The sequence below is a fragment of the Scyliorhinus torazame genome, chromosome 13, assembly GCF_047496885.1.
Source record: "Scyliorhinus torazame isolate Kashiwa2021f chromosome 13, sScyTor2.1, whole genome shotgun sequence".
Lineage (NCBI taxonomy): Eukaryota > Metazoa > Chordata > Chondrichthyes > Carcharhiniformes > Scyliorhinidae > Scyliorhinus > Scyliorhinus torazame.
This window is the reverse complement of record NC_092719.1, coordinates 39,124,840-39,143,100: the sequence shown is the minus strand read 5'-3', so window position 1 is coordinate 39,143,100 and position 18,261 is coordinate 39,124,840. Positions and strand designations below refer to the sequence as shown.

At 47.3% G+C, this 18,261-nt stretch overlaps 1 protein-coding gene across 1 annotated transcript in view; it reads right to left on the bottom strand.

The window, feature by feature from the left end:
• Positions 1-741: 741 nt before the first annotated feature.
• LOC140387798 (cadherin-related family member 4-like) overlaps positions 742-18,261 on the bottom strand; it is a 55,744-nt gene continuing 38,224 nt past the window's right edge. The window contains exons 11-12 of the mRNA XM_072470925.1: positions 1,039-1,069; positions 742-895 (exon numbers count right to left, since the gene is read on the bottom strand). Of these exons, the coding sequence (XP_072327026.1) occupies positions 831-895; positions 1,039-1,069 (96 nt within the window). The 3' untranslated portion in view covers positions 742-830. The remainder of the gene's footprint in view (positions 896-1,038; positions 1,070-18,261) is intronic.

Here is an 18,261-nt window from a genome sequence, read left to right as displayed (position 1 = left end):
GATGGAGGTTGAGGGGCGACCTGATAGAGGTTTACAAAAGTATGAGTGGCATTGCCAAAGTGGATAGTCAGATACTTTTCCCAGGGTGAAGAAGTCAATTACTAGGGGACATAGGTTTAAGATGTGAGGGGGGGAAACGTTTAGCGGAGATGTGCGAGGCACATTCTTTCACACAAGATAGTGGTATGTGCCTGGAATGCGCTGCTGGGGGAGATGGTGGAAGCAGATACAATAGTGACGTTTAAAAGGCATCTTGACAAATACATGAATAGGATGGGAATTGAGGGATACGGACCCCGGAAGTGCAGAAGGTTTTAGTTTAGACAGGCATCATGATCAGAGCAGGCTTGAAGGGCCGAAGGGCCTGTTCCTGTGCGGTACAGTTCTTTGTTATTTGTAAAAGCTTGCTGCTGGTTGTTCAAAATTAGATCATGCACTCAGGGATTGAAAAGTACACACACCTTCCTTTCCAAACATACTCTGATTATGGACAGAAGGGAAGAGGAAAATACAAGATTCTCTCATCCCTGTGTGTAATAATAGATAGAAATAAAATCTGTGGAACAGGCTCATACAGGAATGATCAGATGTTCAGCTGTGAGTAAAAGTTCACAAAACTTTGAGAAAGTTGTCAAATTAGATGTCAGTAATTCTGTTCCAACATCAGAGTATAAATGAACATGTAATTTTTATTGTATATATTAATGTTTCAAATCTTGAAAGACTGCATGATTTACATCATAATCCATCATAAGAAACATAGGTATAAATTTGTGTTAATTTGAACACCGGGAAAAATGATCTTGTCACCAAGTAATTCCCAATGGTTTTCAACTATCACTCAACCATTTCCGCTGCCCAGTCTCACTGTTGTACATGTACCAGTTTCCTGAAACTAAGACAGACAAGTTAATAGTATCCTGCATTCAACGTCCAAACTAAATGATATGTACAATTGTAGAAAATTACAGAAAGTCTCCAGTGGTTATTGACGGCTCACATCATACAACATCATTCACAGAATCACAGAATTGTTACCTGGGTCTCTTGCTTGTCCATCAAATGCTACCTGAAATCAAAACTGAAATATGAATTGTGAGCCAAATCTGATTTGCTAAACAAAGTAATGTCCAAGCTTTTTGCACCCCCCCCCCATTCATTTGTAAACATATTTCCATCAAATAACACAGGCAATCAAAATTAAAGAAATGCCTCCTAAGACCTTTCCTCTGTGTCATTGCTTATCCAGCTGCCTTTCAAATCGGAGTAATGACTGGGGGGGGGGCTGCGAGAGAGAATAATTGACTCATTACTGAACCAATACAATAAAATGAAAAAAACTGACATGCCAAATAGAAACTATGCTTGATCCAAAATAATGAAAAGGAGCCTGAGTGTCTTCAGGTTTATATGCAGAGGGATGGTATGTGAAAGATGAAATTTGTCATTCAGATCAAATGCAATTCCACTCGGCTTCTAGAAACATCAAAACATGACAGAGTATTCCCAGCGCTCATTCCTTTTGGTCACTGCAAACAAATTCTCCCCAACTGAGTCGAGACCTTTTATTTCCCATTAGATATTCCCCTCGCTTCATACAGCGTTGACGGATTTGCAGAACTCAATTCAATTCTGGACAATATATGACACATTATCCCATCAGCTGTATGTCGCCTCCCTGAAATTCTACCAGTTACTGTTAACAATCAATATAGATTTAAAATATAGTTCTTTGTTTAACGAGTCTAACTCACTAAATTCTATGAGTCAGACTGACCAGGAAAGCTGTACAACTTTCAATTGTAACTGGCCATAGTTGACATTGACTCCAAATCACCCAGTGCCTCAAATTTAAATTTCTCCATCTGTCATATTTCTTTGTTGCCACAAAGAGAAAAGATATGGAGGTGCCCGCACTCTGGATTCTTGGAAAACATAGTGAGAAGTTTATTAAGGATGTTGATCATACAATCAAGCTGGTGATCTGCTCAAAGACCGTGCAAGCAGCCTGCTGATGTCACTGCACATCACGTGGTGCAGAACCAGCAAGAATGTAATCCCAGTTATATAACACCCCTCCCTCTTTCCTTCATTGGTGCAACACCAATTCAAATACATACAACAGATCCCCTGACATATTATTTTGGCACAAAGATGAAATTCAATGAGACAGTCTCTGTGATGGATACTATTCATTTTTGGTAGAAAATGGCATTATCAACTTGGCTACTTGTGACCTCAGAAATGTCCTCATTGCTTTCTGTAAATGGTGCTTCTTGAATAGTTACCTTGGTATCTGTCATGATAGGCATTGAAAAGTCCTCAAACCGAATCTAAACCCGTCACTGTCTCTGATCTCTGTTCCAAAGTACAGCTCTCTAGATCTTCTAGAGGTAGAACCGCTTGAGAAGTTTCTGCAAACTTGCTTCATGCAGCAAGTAACTGATCAGCATGACATCGCCAAACTCTTTCATCATCCGTCTGTACGGTGTATGATAATGGACCTGTCCTTGCTAGGATCATAGCTGGTTTCTTGTTGGTGGTGTAACTCTGAGCTAGAATTCTCTCTCCCTGGTTAAACACTTGTCTTTTAGAGATTTTTTTACCTCCTAGCAATTTGTGTTTGTTGTAGTTGTTCGACAATGTCTGGCAGCATGGAGGCACAGTGGTTAGCACTGCTGCCTCACAGCTCTAGGGACCCGGGTTCAATTCCGACTTGGGTGGATGTCTGTGTGAAGTTTGCATGTTCTCCCCATATCTGCATGGGTTTCTTACGGATGTTCTGGTTTCCTCCCACAGTCTAAAGATGTGCAGGTTAGGTGGATTGGCCATGCTAAATTGCCCCTTACTGTCCAAACGTTAAATGGGGTTATGGGGTTGTGGGGATAGAGCGGAGATTGGGCCTGGGTGGGGTGTTCTTTCAGAGAGTTGCTGCAGACTTGATAGGCCAAATGGCCTCCTTCTGCACTGTAAGTATTCGATGATTCAAGTATCCAGATGGAGTTAATAAACCAAACTGTGTTCATAGTTTTCAATTGAACAACAGCATTGCTGGTGATCTATATATGGTAGCATGAATATGATTCCGATAAGGTACTAGAAATCGGTTTACTCTTCTTAATGATGTTTCCTGGTCCTTTGATAGAATGCGTTAATGATTGCACAAAATGTTTGGCCAATCAATTAGTTGCTGGATGATATGGAGCTGTCTTGCGATGGTGTATACCATTCCCTTTCAAGCAGTCCTCAAACCCCTTGAGGTAAACTGCGTACCATTATCTGCTCCAGTGTTCCGAGACTTGTGAATATTTTGTCTAGTTTTTCAAAGATCTGCTCAGTCGTCCTTGACTTCATTATTGGGCTTCTGGCCATTTCGAGTGCGAGTCCACAATCACCAAGCACATGTGTCTCTCTGGTGGACCAGCATAATCAATGTGTATTCTCTGCCATGTCTGTTTTGCCACTCCCACGGACGTAATGTTTGTAATTGTGGAGTGTTCCTTGCTTTTGCACAAGATTGGCATTGCCCAACTTGCTCTTCAATTTTCACATTTAATCGTGGCCACAAAAAATAACTGTGTGTTAACTCCTTCATCCTTACCACACCAGAAGGTCCCTCTTACAGTTAGTCAAGGACTCTACTACGTAATGACAGAGGAATAATTGTATGGACTCCCCACAATCGAATTCCATTCTGGACTATCAACTCAAGTCGCCGTGTGACTTCGGGCTTGAGATCCGGATTTTTCTTTTGAATAAAAGCAAATTACTGCGGATGCTGGAATCTGAAACCAAAGAGAAAATGCTGGAAAACCTCAGCAAGTCTGGCAGCATCTGTAGGGAGAGAAAAGAGCTAACATTTCGAGTACAGATGACCCTTTGTCAAAGCTATAAGACAAAATGGGAAATAGTTATACTGTGGTGTGAGAATGAAAGATGAGTCAGAGCCTCAGAAACCCAGGGAAACCGGGTGCTAATAGCCACAGAAACCACGGGAAAAGAGTGCTAATGGCAGTCCCCAGAGAGATCAAAATGTGTGAAAGGCCAAACAGCAGAGAAACTAACATCAGAGGGTAAACTGTGACAGATGTAGATGTGGGGGAGGGGAAGGGGAAGGGGAGAAAGGGCAAGGAAAGGTGGATAAGATGGGGTTGTTAAATATATCTAAAGAAATATCGGGGCAGCACGGTAGCATTGTGGATAGCATAATTGCTTCACAGCTCCAGGGTCCCAGGTTCGATTCCGGCTTGGGTCACTGTCTGTGCGGAGTCTGCACATCCTCCCCGTGTGTGCGTGGGTTTCCTCCGGGTGCTCCGGTTTCCTCCCACAGTCCAAAGATGTGCAGGTTAGGTGGATTGGCCGTGATAAATTGCCCCTTAGTGTCCAAAATTGCCCTTAGTGTTGGGTGGGGTTACTGGGTTATGGGGATGGGGTGGAGGTGTTGACCTTGGGTGGGGTGCTCTTTCCAAGAGCTGGTGCAGACTCGATGGGCTGAAATGGGATGAAAACAAATGGGTTGAGGTGAGGTAGAGCTAATCATCTGAAGTTGTTGAATTCGATGTTGAGACCGGAAGGCCTAATCGGAAGATTCTCCGCAATCGGCGCGATGTCTGCCGACCGGCGGCAAAAACGGCACGAATCAGTCCGGCATCGCGCCGCCCCAAAGGTGCTGAATTCTCCGCATCTTGAGGGGCCGAACCCTCACCTTGAGGGGCTAGGCCCCCGCTGGACTGATTTCTGCCCCGCCAGCTGGCGGGAAAGGCCTTTGCCGTGTGGGAGCGTCAGCGGCCGCACACGGCAACCCCCGCGAATATGCCGTGGAGGGGGTCTCTTCCGCCTCCGCCATAGTGGAGACTATGGCGAAGGCGGAAGGAAAAGAGTGCCCCACGGCACAGGCCCGCCCGCAGATCGGTGGGCCCCGATTGCGGGCCAGGCCACTGTGGGGGCACCCCCCGGGGCCAGATCGCCCCGCGCCCCCCCCCCCCCAGGACCCCGGAGCCCGCCCGGGCCGCCTTGTCCCGCCGGTAAGGTTTGATTCTCGTCGGCGAGACAGGCATTCCAGCAGCGGGACTTCGGCCCATCGCAGGCCGGAGAATCGCCGGGGGGGGGGGGGGCACCAACCGGCACGGCGCGATTCCCACCCCCGCCGAATATCCGGGACCAGAGAATTTGGCAACCCAGTGGGGGATCGGAGAATCCCGCCCAAGATGTTGTTCCTCCAGTTTGCATTGAGCTTCACTGGAATATTGCAACAGGCCAAGGACAGACATGTGGGTATGGGAGCAGGGTCTTGTGTTAAAATGGCAAGCAACGGGAAGGTCAGGATCCTGAATGCAGGAGCCACAGACCGAAGATGCTCGGCATTTGGTCTCTCTGATATAGAGGAGACCACACTGGGAACATCGAATGCAGTAGACCAAATTCTAAGAGATGCAAGTGAAACACTGCTTAACCTGGAATGAGTGTTTTGGGCCTGGGATGTAAACATGGAAGAGGTAAAGGGGCAGGTGCTACACCTTCTGCGATTGCATGGGAAGGTGCCATGGGTGATGGGAGAGGAGTTGGGTATGGTGGAGGAGTGAACTAGATAGGTCTGTTACAATGTTCCAGTGAAGCTCAACACAAACTTGAGAAACAACAACTCATCTTCCGATAAGGAACTCTACAGCTTTCTGGCGTCAACATCGAATTCAACAACTTCAGAAGATTAGCTCTACCCCACCTCAACCCATTTGTTTTCATCCCATTTCATTTTAACTGTCTTTTACCATTTCTTTCTCTCTTGCCTTTCTTTATATATATTTAACCCCACCCCATTTTATCCACCTTTTCTTACCCTTTCTCCCCTTTGCTTCCCCCTTCCCCTCCCCCACATCTACATCTGTCACAGTTTACCCTCTGATGTTAGTTTCTCTGCTGTTTGGCCTTTCACACTTTTTGTCCTCTCTGGGGACTGCCATTAGTACTCTTCCCTGTGGTTTCTGTGGCTATTAGCACCCCGTTTCCCTGGGTTTCTGTTGCTATGTCTCATCTTTCATTCTCACTCCGCAGTATAAATATTTCCCACTTTCTAAGTCTTATAGCTTTTACAAAGGGTCACCTGGACTCAAAACGTTAGTTCTTTTCTCTCCCCCTAGATGCTGCCAGACCTGCTGAGATTTTCCAGCATTTTCTCTTGTTTTTCTGATGAATATCTGACACTGTTCCATTTGGACCACGTCAGTAGCACGGTAGCATTGTGGATAGCACAATTGCTTCACAGCTCCAGAGTCCCAGGTTCGACTCCAGCTTGAGATCTGGGTCCCAGGTACCCCATCTATGAGCGAGAAATACAAAATATTGACAATATAACAGCAATCATGACAAAACATCTGCATTTACAAACGTGATAAAACATCAGCATTTGCATGCTGCTCGGGCTTGCAATTCTGAATATTGTAAGTGTGTGCCGATGATACACTTCTATTACTCGGTTCGACACTACTGCTAATCCTACTATAGCTACCCAGACTGACTAACAGCTGCTGCAATCCACGTGGTGGGTGTAATATTGAATCAACCCTGTGTCTCTACTCACTGACTGTCTACACTGGCAAGAGGCAGACCATGTGTGTGGTGTCCTTTATATATGGGTTGGTGTAATGCCCCCCTGTGGTCGTGTCACCTCCTTGTGTATCGTGAATGTCTATTGGTCGTGTCCTATCTACTTGATCTATTGGTTGAGTGTGTGTGTGATGTCTCTTGTGCTACCTCTAGTGTCTAGCTCGCCTACATGTATTTACATTGATGCACATCACCACAGGCGGAACAGGCTTGAGGGACTGAATGGCCTACTTCTGTTCCTAATTCATGTGTTTGTATGTTCGTAGACCAGTTAGTGCTCATTAAAGGGGCCGCATGACATTTTGGTGGGAAGCACCTTCCTAAAACCCTCTCCAGCAGTGACAACATATTTAGGAGTGTTGATGTGGATTTCAAACGGTAGCATTGTGGGCAGCACGGTAGCATTGTGGATAGCACAATTGCTTCACAGCTCCAGGGTCCCAGGTTCGATTCCGGCTTGGATCACTGTCTGTGCGGAGTCTGCACATCCTCCCCGTGTCTGCGTGGGTTTCCTCCAGGTGCTCCGGTTTCCTCCCACAGTCCAAAGATGTGCATGTTAGGTGTATTGGCCATGATGAATTGCCCTTAGTGTCCAAAATTTAGGAGTGTTGATGTGGATTTCAAACGGTAGCATTGTGGGCAGCACGGTAGCATTGTGGATAGCACAATTGCTTCACAGCTCCAGGGTCCCAGGTTCGATTCCGGCTTGGATCACTGTCTGTGCGGAGTCTGCACATCCTCCCCGTGTCTGCGTGGGTTTCCTCCAGGTGCTCCGGTTTCCTCCCACAGTCCAAAGATGTGCATGTTAGGTGTATTGGCCATGATGAATTGCCCTTAGTGTCCAAAATTTAGGAGTGTTGATGTGGATTTCAAACGGTAGCATTGTGGGCAGCACGGTAGCATTGTGGATAGCACAATTGCTTCACAGCTCCAGGGTCCCAGGTTCGATTCCGGCTTGGATCACTGTCTGTGCGGAGTCTGCACATCCTCCCCGTGTCTGCGTGGGTTTCCTCCAGGTGCTCCGGTTTCCTCCCACAGTCCAAAGATGTGCATGTTAGGTGGATTGTCCATGATAATTTGCCCTTAGTGTCCAAAATTTAGGAGTGTTGATGTGGATTTCAAACGGTAGCATTGTGGGCAGCACGGTAGCATTGTGGATAGCACAATTGCTTCACAGCTCCAGGGTCCCAGGTTCGATTCCGGCTTGGATCACTGTCTGTGCGGAGTCTGCACATCCTCCCCGTGTCTGCGTGGGTTTCCTCCAGGTGCTCCGGTTTCCTCCCACAGTCCAAAGATGTGCATGTTAGGTGTATTGGCCATGATGAATTGCCCTTAGTGTCCAAAATTGCCCTTAGTGTTGGGTGGGGTTACTGGGTTATGGGGATAGGGTGGAGGTGTTGACCTTACGTAGGGTGCTCTTTCCAAGAGCCGGTGCAGACTCGATGGGCCAAATGGCCTCCTTCTGCACTGTAAATTCTATGATCTATGATCACCTTCCCCATCACTGGATTGGTTCGTGTACATCTTTGAACTTGAGAAGAAGTCCCAGGTACCCTATCTATGAGCGAGAAATACAAAATATTGACAATATAACAGCAATCATGACAAAACATCTGCATTTACAAACGTGATAAAACATCAGCATTTGCATGCTGCTCGGGCTTGCAATTCTGAATATTGTAAGTGTGTGCCGATGATATCATTGACCATTTTTACAATCCATTAGTTGCCAAAGGAGGTTTACAAAGAACAAAGATCAAATAAAAATTACAGCACAGGAACAGGCCCTTCGGCCCTCAAAGCCTGCACCGATTCAGATCCTCTATCTAAAACTGTCGCCTATTTTCTAAGGACCTGTATCCCTCTGCTCCCTGCCCATTCATGTATCTGTCTAGATACATCTTAAATGACATTATCGTGCCCGCCTCTACCACTTCCGCCGGCAATGCGTTCCAGGCACCCACCACCCTCTGCGTAAAGAACGTTCCACGCATAGCTCCCTTAAACCTTTCCCCTCTCACCTTGAACTCGTGACCCCTAGTAATTGAGTCCCTCACTCTGGGAAAAAGCTTCTTGCTATCCACCCTGTCTATACCGCTCATGATTTTGTACACCTCAATGAGGTCCCCCCTCAACCTCCGTCTTTCTAATGAAAATAATCCTAATCTACTCAACCTCTCTTCATAGCTAGAGCCCTCCATACCAGGCAACATCTTGGTGAACCTCCTCTGCACCTTCTCCAAAGCATCCACATCCTTTTGGTAATGTGATGACCAGAACTGTACGCAGTATTCCAAATGTGGCCAAACCAAAGTCTTATACAACTGTAACATGACCTGCCAACTCTTGTACTCAATATCCCTTCCGATGAAGGAAAGCATGCTGTATGCCTTCTTGACCACTCTATCGACCTGCGCAGCCACCTTCAGCGTACAATGGACCTGAACACCCAGATCTCTCTGTGCATCAATTTTCCCCAGGGCTTTTACATTTACCGTATACTTTGCTCTTGAATTGGATCTTCCAAAATGCATCACCTCGCATTTGCCCGGATTGAACTCCATCTGCCATTTCTCCGCCCAACTCTCCAATCTATCTATATTCTGCTGTATTCTCTGACAGTCCCCTTCACTATCTGCTACTCCACCAATCTTTGTGTCATCTGCAAACTTGCTAATCAGACCACATATACCTTCCTCGAGATCATTTATGTATATCACAAACAACAGTGGTCCCAGCACGGGTCCTTGTGGAGCACCACTGGTCACAGTTCTCCATTTTGAGAAACTCCCTTCCACTACTACTCTCTGTCTCCTGTTGCCCAGCCAGTTCTTTATCCATCTAGCTAGTACACCCTGGACACCATGAGACTTCACTTTCTCCATCAGCCTACCATGGCAAACCTTATCAAATGCCTTACTGAAGTCCATGTATATGACATCTACAGCCCTTCCCTCATCAATCAACCTTGTCACTTCCTCAAAGAATTCTATTAAGTTGGTAAGACATGACCTTCCCTGCACAGAACTATGTTGCCGATCACTGATAAGCCCATTTTCTTCCAAATGGGAATAGATCCTATCCCTCAGTATCTTCTCCAGCAGCTTCCCTACCACTGACGTCAGGCTCACCGGCCTATAATTACCTGGATTATCCCTACTACCCTTCTTAAACAAGGAGACAACATTAGCAATTCTCCAGTCCTCCAGTACCTCATTCGTGTTCAAGGATGCTGCAAAGATATCTGTTAAGGCCCCAGCTATTTCCTCTCTCACTTCCCTCAGTAACCTGGGATAGATCCCATCCGGAACTGGGGACTTGTCCACCTTAATGCCTTTTAGAATACCCAACACATCCTCCCTCCTTATGCCGACTTGACCTAGAGTAATCAAACATCTATCCCTAACCTCAACTTCCGTCATGTCCCTCTCCTCGGTGAATACCGATGCAAAGTACTCATTAAGAATCTCACCCATTTTCTCTGACTCCACGCATAACTTTCCTCCTTTGTCCCTGAGTGGGCCAACCCTTTCTCTAGTTACCCTCTTGCTCCTTATATATGAATAAAAGGCTTTGGGATTTTCCTTAACCCTGTTTGCTAAAGATATTTCATGACCCCTTTTAGCCCTCTTGATTCCTCGTTTCAGATTGGTCCTACATTCCCGATATTCTTCCAAAGCTTCGTCTGTATTCAGTCGCCTAGACCTTATGAATGCTTCCTTTTTCCTCTTAGCTAGTCTCACAATTTCACCTGTCATCCATGGTTCCCTAATCTTACCATTTCTATCCCTCATTTTCACAGGGACATGTCTGTCCTGCACTCTAATCAACCTCTCTTTAAAATGTGGATTTACCTTCAAACAGCTGCTCCCAATCCACATTTCCCAGCTCCTGCCGAATTTTGGTTTAGTTGGCCTTCCCCCAATTTAGCACTCTTCCTTTAGGACCACTCTCGTCTTTGTCCATGAGTATTCTAAAACTTACGGAATTGTGATCACTATTCCCAAAGTAATCCCCGACTGAAACTTCAACCACCTGGCTGGGCTCATTCCCCAACACCAGGTCCAGTATGGCCCCTTCCCGAGTTGGACTATTTACATACTGCTCTAGAAAACCCTCCTGGATGCTCCTTACAAATTCTGCTCCATCCAGACCTCTGATACTAAGTGTATCCCAGTCAATGTGGGAAAATTAAAATCTCCCATCACCACCAACCACCCTGTTGCTCCTACATCTTTCCATAATCTGTTTACATATTTGTACCTCTATCTCACGCTCGCTGTTGGGAGGTCTGTAGTACAGCCCCAACATTGTTACCGCACCCTTCCTATTTCTGAGCTCTGCCCATATCGCCTCACTGCTCGAGTCATTCATAGTGCCCTCCTTCAGCACAGCTGTGATATCCTCTCTGACCAGTAATGCAATTCCTCCACCCCTTTTACCTCCCTCCCTATCCCGCCTGAAGCATCAATATCCTGGATATTTAGTTGCCAATCATGCCCTTCCCTCAACCAAGTCTCAGTAATAGCAATAACATCATACTCCCAGGTACTAATCCAAGCCCTAAGTTCATCTGCTTTACCTACTACACTTCTTGCATTAAAACAAATGCACCTCAGACCACCAGTCCCTTTGTGTTTATCATCTGCTCCCTGCCTCCTCTTCCCCTTAGTCACGCTGACTTCATGATCTAGTTCCTTACAGGCACTAACCTCCTCATTTGGTTGCCATCCCCCTGCCACATTAGTTTAAACCCTCCCCAACTGCATTAGCAAAAGCATCCCCAAGGACATTGGTTCCAGTCCGGCCCAGGTGTAGACCGTCCAATTTGTAGCAGTCCCACCTCCCCCAGAACCGGTCCCAATGTCCCAAAAATCTGAACCCCTCCCTCCTGCACCATCTCTCAAGCCACTCATTCATTCTGCCTATTCTTTCATTTCTACTCTGACTAGCACGTGGCACTGGTAGCAATCCTGAGAATACTACCTCTGAGGTCCGACTTTTTAATTTGGCTCCTAACGCCCTAAATTCTGCTTGTCGGACCTCATCCCATTTTTTACCTATATCATTGGTGCCTATATGCACCACGACAACTGGCTGTTCACCCTCCCCCTTCAGAATGTTCTACAGCCGATCTGAGACATCCCTGACCCGTGCACCTGGGAGGCAACATACCATTCGGGAGTCTCGTTTTCGACCACAGAACCGCCTATCTACTCCCCCAACAATTGAATCCCCTTTGACTCTAGCCCTTCCACTCTTTTTACCACCCTTCTGTACAGCAGAGCCAGCCACGGTGCCATGAACCTGGCTACTGCTGCCTTCCCCTGGTAAGCCATCTCCCCCAACAGTATCCAAAACGGTACACCTGCACTGCCTTCCTGCTTTTTCTCGGCCTTTTGGTCACCCATTCCCTTTCTCCCTCAGCAATCCTAATCTGTGGTGTGACCAATTCGCTAAACGTGCTATCCACGACCTCCTCAGCATCGCAGATGCTCCAAAGTGAGTCCATCCGCAGCTCCATATACGTTTATATGGCCCAAAGATTGTAGTCAAGGGTTAATGATCTGTCAAAAGGGTAAAATGACATCCATAAATGGGCAAAGACATGAGATGTTTAATGGGCAGCACGGTTCCACAAGTGGATAGCACTTGGCTTCACAGCGCCAGGGTCCCAGGTTCGATTCCCCACTGGGTCACTGTCTGTGCGGGTTTCCTCGGGTGCTCCGGTTTCCTCCCACAGTCCAAAGGCATGCAGGTTAGGTGGATTGGCCATGATAAATTGCCTTGAGTGACCAAAAAGGTTAGGAGGGACTATTGGGTTACGGGGATAGGGTGGAAGTGAGGGTTTAAGTGGGACGGTGCGGACTCGATGGGCCGAATTGCCTCCTTCTGCACTGTATGCCTCCTTCTGCACTGTATGTTCTATGTTCTAAAGGAAATGGTGGAACCTTCTTACACCGAAAATGATATTCAAAGCTTTTTTTCCTAGCTGAGCATAATTAATTTCTAGACTAGTAAGAGTGCATGAACCAAATGCCATTGGTCATTCCTCTCCTGAAAGCATAGTGTGTGAGATGACTGCACCAACCCCATAGGGTGGGGCATCGCAAGCTAATTACATCTTCATTTTTGGGGTACAATGAATCAACATGGTTGGATTTCAGTAAAGCTTCTTTCACTTCATTGTATGCATTTTCATATTCTTCCGACCAGTGCCATGCCTGTTTGGTACATAGCAAATTGTGTAAAATCTTCAATTATGTTACCTAATTTGGCACAACTTTACCATAATAATTGATCAATCCTTAAATGTGTTACAGTTTGAGGTGCTTCTAAGATTACTGACATTTTCTTTGGTTCTTTACATGAACTGTCGTTGTCCAAAATATGGCCAAGGTGATTTATGGATGACTTATAAAAAGTCACACTGTTCCTTCTTAGCTCGAAGGTTGTGGCTCTGTAGCCGCTTCAGTGCAGCTTCCAAATTTGTCAAGTGTTCCTGTTCACTTGAACCAGTGATGAGTATGCTATCTGTCCTGGTCAACCCACGTCGACACTACCAGCAAGAAAGCACAACAGCACCAAACTTCCTCAAGAAACTAAGGAAATTCGGCATGTCCACAATTGACTCTTACCAACTTTTATAGGTGCACCATAGAAAGCATCCTATCTGGCTGCATCTCAGCCTGGTATGGCAACTGCTCGGCCCAAGACCGCAAGAAACTTCAGAGAGTCGTGAACACCGCCCAGACCATCACACAAACCTGCCTCCCATTCATTGACTCCATCTACACTTCCCGCTGCCTTGGGAAAGCGGGCAGCATAATCAAAGATCCCTCCCACCCAGCTTACTCACTCTTCCAACTTCTTCCATCGGGCAGGAGATACAAAAGTCTGAGAACATGCACGAACAGATACAAACAGCTTCTTCCCTGCTGTAACCAGACTCCTAAACGATCCTCTTATGGATTGACCTGATTAGCACTTCATCCCTGTATGCTTCACCCGATGTTAGTGTCTATGTATTTACATTGTGTACCTTTTATTGCCCTATTAGGTATTTTCTTTTCATTGTACTAAATGCTCTGTTTGAGCTGCTCGCAGAAAAATACTTTTCACTGTACCTCGGTACATGTGACAATAAACAAATCCAATCCAATCTGAATCACAGATTCAATCCACTTAGAATTTGATCCATGGATCTTTGAAAAAGAGCAGGCAAAGATGTTATCCCAAAAGGAAATACGCTTTTGTGTGTCACTGTGACGAGTAGTGGCTGTGATTTGGCAGCCACATTCAATTGCAGATGTGCCTGTAAAGGATCAATTTCACTTCTGTACTCCAGAAAGTTTGGCAAACAAGTCTCCAATCAGCAGCAGTGAATAATGATCTACACACAAAACTGGGTTAATGGTAGTTTTTACATCTCCACAGTTTCTCACTACACCATCTTGCTTTAATACAGGAATGATTGGTATCGCCCAATCACTTGCAGCAACAGGTTTGATGACTCCTGTCCACACTAATCAGTCTAGTTCTTCAACTTTAGGATTGATGGCATATGGTACAGTTCTAGCTTTGAGACATTTGGGTGTGCTTGATTTTTAGGTGTACTTCTCAGTCTTAGTGAATCTTTAAACGCCTTCTCACACTTCTTCAGAAGTTGTTGCAAGTTGTTCTTTGAATCCACTAGAGATTGACTTTTTCTCAGTTAAACCTAATCTTAGCCAAACATGCTCTGTCAAATAACACAAGAAAGTTTCCACAGACAATGTGAAGAGGCAATTTCACCGTCTGCCCGTTTTCACTATAATGTGTCCTTTAAATGGTGCAACCTCTTCAGTGTATGTTCTTAGGATCACATTGGATGGTTTTAAAGTCAGATGCCTCGGCTTTTGATAATAAACGGTCGCAGGTGTTAACATTACCCCTGCGCCCCTATCCATTTATATTTTAATTTCATGACCTTCAAGTTGTTGGATATGTCCAAAAACATTTTTAGTCTCCCTGTATTGAAAAGCTCAGCTCTTTCTGTAGCTTGATATTATGTGATCCTGAGTTTTATCAACTAATTTGTAGCCATGACTAGATTGTTTAGCTGCGTTGTTCTTTTTGCACTTTCTTGGTGCAGGCGAGGTTTTCTGAGCACAACATACTTTGTCAATATGGCCCTTCTTGCCACATTGCTTACATGTATTCGATTAACTCCTGCATTCCCCCACGAAGTGTCCAACCTGTGTACAATGGTGACATGGTTGCACCTTTGCAGCCCTGTTCCTTGAGGTATTCATTTTGTGGATCTTCGCGCCAGCCCCTATCTGCTAAGCTTCTCTTGTTGCAAGCTCCAGAGATATGGCAACTTCTACAGCAGCATTTAGAGTTAAATCATTTACAGTAAGCAGTTTCCTCTGAATAGCTTCACTGCATATTCCACAAACCAGCCTGTCTCGAAGAGTATCACCAAGTATTGTACCAAATTCACAATATCTAGCTAATCTTCTTAAAGGTGCAATGAATTGTAAAATGGTTTTGTCTTGTTCCTGACCATGACAGTGGAATCGGAACATTTCTGCAATCAGTAACGGTTTAGGAGAGAATTGTCCCTCTAAAATTTTCATTGATTGGGAGACTTCTGGTGCCGGCATGTAGGAAGTAGTCACACACGAGATGGCTCCTGCCTGGGTATTTTGTCTTTGCCCCTTTTCACTCCGTTTTTGGGGGGGGTTTGGGCTGAAACTTTGATAATTCAATGGAATAAGGCACCCATGCAAGAGAAATGCCTAAAAGATCCAGGTCAAAGAAGCCAGCAAGTAAAGTGTCGTCAAATGATTCGGAAGCCTTTTGAGACTTGTCTGTCGAGAAAATGTGGGAAACGACTTCCGGTTGCGGCGATGCGGAGCTAAGCCGCGCGTTTCGGCAGCTCCCGCGAAAACGGACTTTCGGGCTCACCAGAGGAGCCCCAACGGAGTTTTTTTCTGACTGATCCCGTGTGGGAAGGAGCAGTGAGGTCCCCCCACACAAAATTTGGCAGGGAGCAGCAACGAGGAAAGAGGCCATGGAGCAGAGAACAAAACGGGGAGAAGAAGGCAAGGTGGCGGAGGGCGGAGTGCAAGCAGCGTGGGGGCCAGACCAGCAGGAGTTCTTCATGAGATGTGTGGAGGTACTGAAAAAGGAGTTGCTGGCGCCGATGCTGTTAGCGATCGAGGGGCTGAAGGTGACCCAGACGACCCAGGCGGTGGAGCTTCGTGAGGTGAACGATAAGGTAAACACCAACGAGGACGATATCCAGGGCCTGGCGGTAAAAATGGAGGCGCACGAGGCGGTCCACAGGAGCTGGGCCGAGAGAATTGAGGTCCTGGAGAACAGGTCGAGGAGGAAGAACCTCCGAAATCTGGGTCTTCCCAAAGGAGTGGAGGGAGTTGATGCTGGGGCGTACGTGAGGACGATGCTCCATTCGCTGATGGGTGCGGAGGCCTCTCTGACCCCCCTGGAGTTGGAAGGGGCTCACCGGGTCCTGGCGAGGAGACCCAAGGCCGATGAGCCGCCAAGGGCGATAGTGGCAAGGTTGCATCGCTTCGTGGATAAAGAAAGTGTGCTGAGATGGGCCAAGAAGGTGCGGAGCAGCAGATGGACGAACGCGGTGATCCGAGTATACCAGGATTGGAGCGCGGAGATGGCAAAGAGGAGAGCTGGCTTCAACCGGGCCAAGGCAGCGCAGCATAGAAAAAGAGTCAGGTTCGGAATGCTGCAGCCTGCGCGACTGTGGGTCACTTATCAGGACAGACACCATTATTTTGAAACGCCAGAAGAGGCTTGGACCTTTATACAGACGGAATAACTGGACTCGAACTGAGGGGATATGGTTGTATATGGGGTTGTAAATATGGGTAAAGAATATTTTGTGGGTGGGATGATGGCTGGGGATGTGGGTAGAGTTCTGGTTAAAATTCCTAAAATTTCCTTTTTTCCTGTCTGTAGACAAAATGATGATGATGGGGAATGTGGGTGTCGGTCCTGGAGGGAGGTGAGACTCGGGGATGAGGGAACTGGGATGATGGCCACAGGGGGCGGGGCCACAGGGGGCGGGGCTGGTTCAGGAAAGCGCGGGCTTTTTTCCCGCGTCAAAGGGGGGGGGGATGGAGGAAGGTAAGGAGGAGGAGAGACTCCCACACGGGGGAGATCAACAGGAAGGCGGGGGAAGCCGGGGTCAGCAGAGGTCAGCTGGCTCACGGAAGTAATATGGGGGGAGCAAAAGTGCTAGATGTGGATCTAGTGGTGGGGTGGGGGATTCTAGGGTTGCTGCTGCAATGTCCGAGGGGGAACTGAAAATGGAAGAGGTGGTTGGGGCGGGGGTTCCCGGCCTGGGGGACTGGAGGGAGTGGGAGGCGCGAGCACGGGACTGTCCTAAGATAGGAGATGGCTAGTCGGCGGGGGAGGGGGGTGGGTAACCCCCCAATCCGGCTGATCACGTGGAATGTGAGAGGCCTAAATGGGCCGGTTAAGAGGGCCCGAGTGTTCGCACACCTAAAGGGACTGAAGGCAGACGTGGCCATGCTTCAGGAGACACATCTGAAGGTGGCAGATCAGGTCAGGTTAAGGAAGGGATGGGTGGGACAGGTGTTCCATTCAGGGCTGGATGCGAAGAATAGAGGGGTGGCAATACTGGTGGGAAAGTGGGTGTCATTTGAGCCCAAGAACATAGTAGCGGACAAGGGAGGCCGATACGTGATGGTGAGTGGTGGGTTGCAGGGGACGGAGGTGGTACTGGTGAATGTATATGCCCCAAACTGGGACAATGCTGGATTCATGAAACCGATGTTGGGGCGTATTTCGGACCTGGAGGTAGGGAGCTTGATAATGGGTGGGGATTTTAACACGGTGCTGGACCCAGCATTAGATCGTTCCAGATCTAGGATGGGGAGGAGGCCGGCTGCGGCCAAGGTGCTTAGGGGGTTTATGGATCAGATGGGGGGAGTAGATCCGTGGAGATTTGCCAGACCTTTGGCCAAAGAATTTTCTTTTTTCTCCCACGTACATAAGGCCTAAGATTTTTTTGTTTTGGGCAGGGCACTGATCCCGAGGGTGGAGGGAACGGAGTATTCGGCCATAGCCATTTCAGACCATGCCACGCACTGGGTGGAGCTGGAGCTGGGGGAGGAGAGGGACCAACGCCCGTTGTGGAGGTTGGATGTGGGACTGCTGGCAGACGAGGAAGTGTGCGGGAGGGTGCGGGGGTGTATTGAAAGATATCTGGAGGCTAACGACAACGGGGAGGTGCAGGTGGGAATAGTATGGGAGACGCTGAAGGCGGTGGTCAGGGGAGAGTTAATCTCCATCAGGGCTCACAGGGTGAAGAGCGAGGGCAGGGAAAGGGAGAGGTTAGTGGGGGAGATTTTAAGGGTGGACAGGAGCTATGCAGAGGCTCCGGATGAGAGACTACTCAGGGAGAGACAAAGTCTCCAGACGGAGTTCGACCTGTTGACCAAAGGGAAGGCAGAGGCACAGTGGAGGAAGGCACAGGGGGCGATATATGAATATGGGGAGAAGGCGAGCCGGATGCTGGCACACCAGCTCCGTAAGAGGATGGCAGCGAGGGAAATAGGTGGAGTCAAAGATGGCAGGGGAACTACGGTGCGGAGTGCTGGGAAAGTGAAT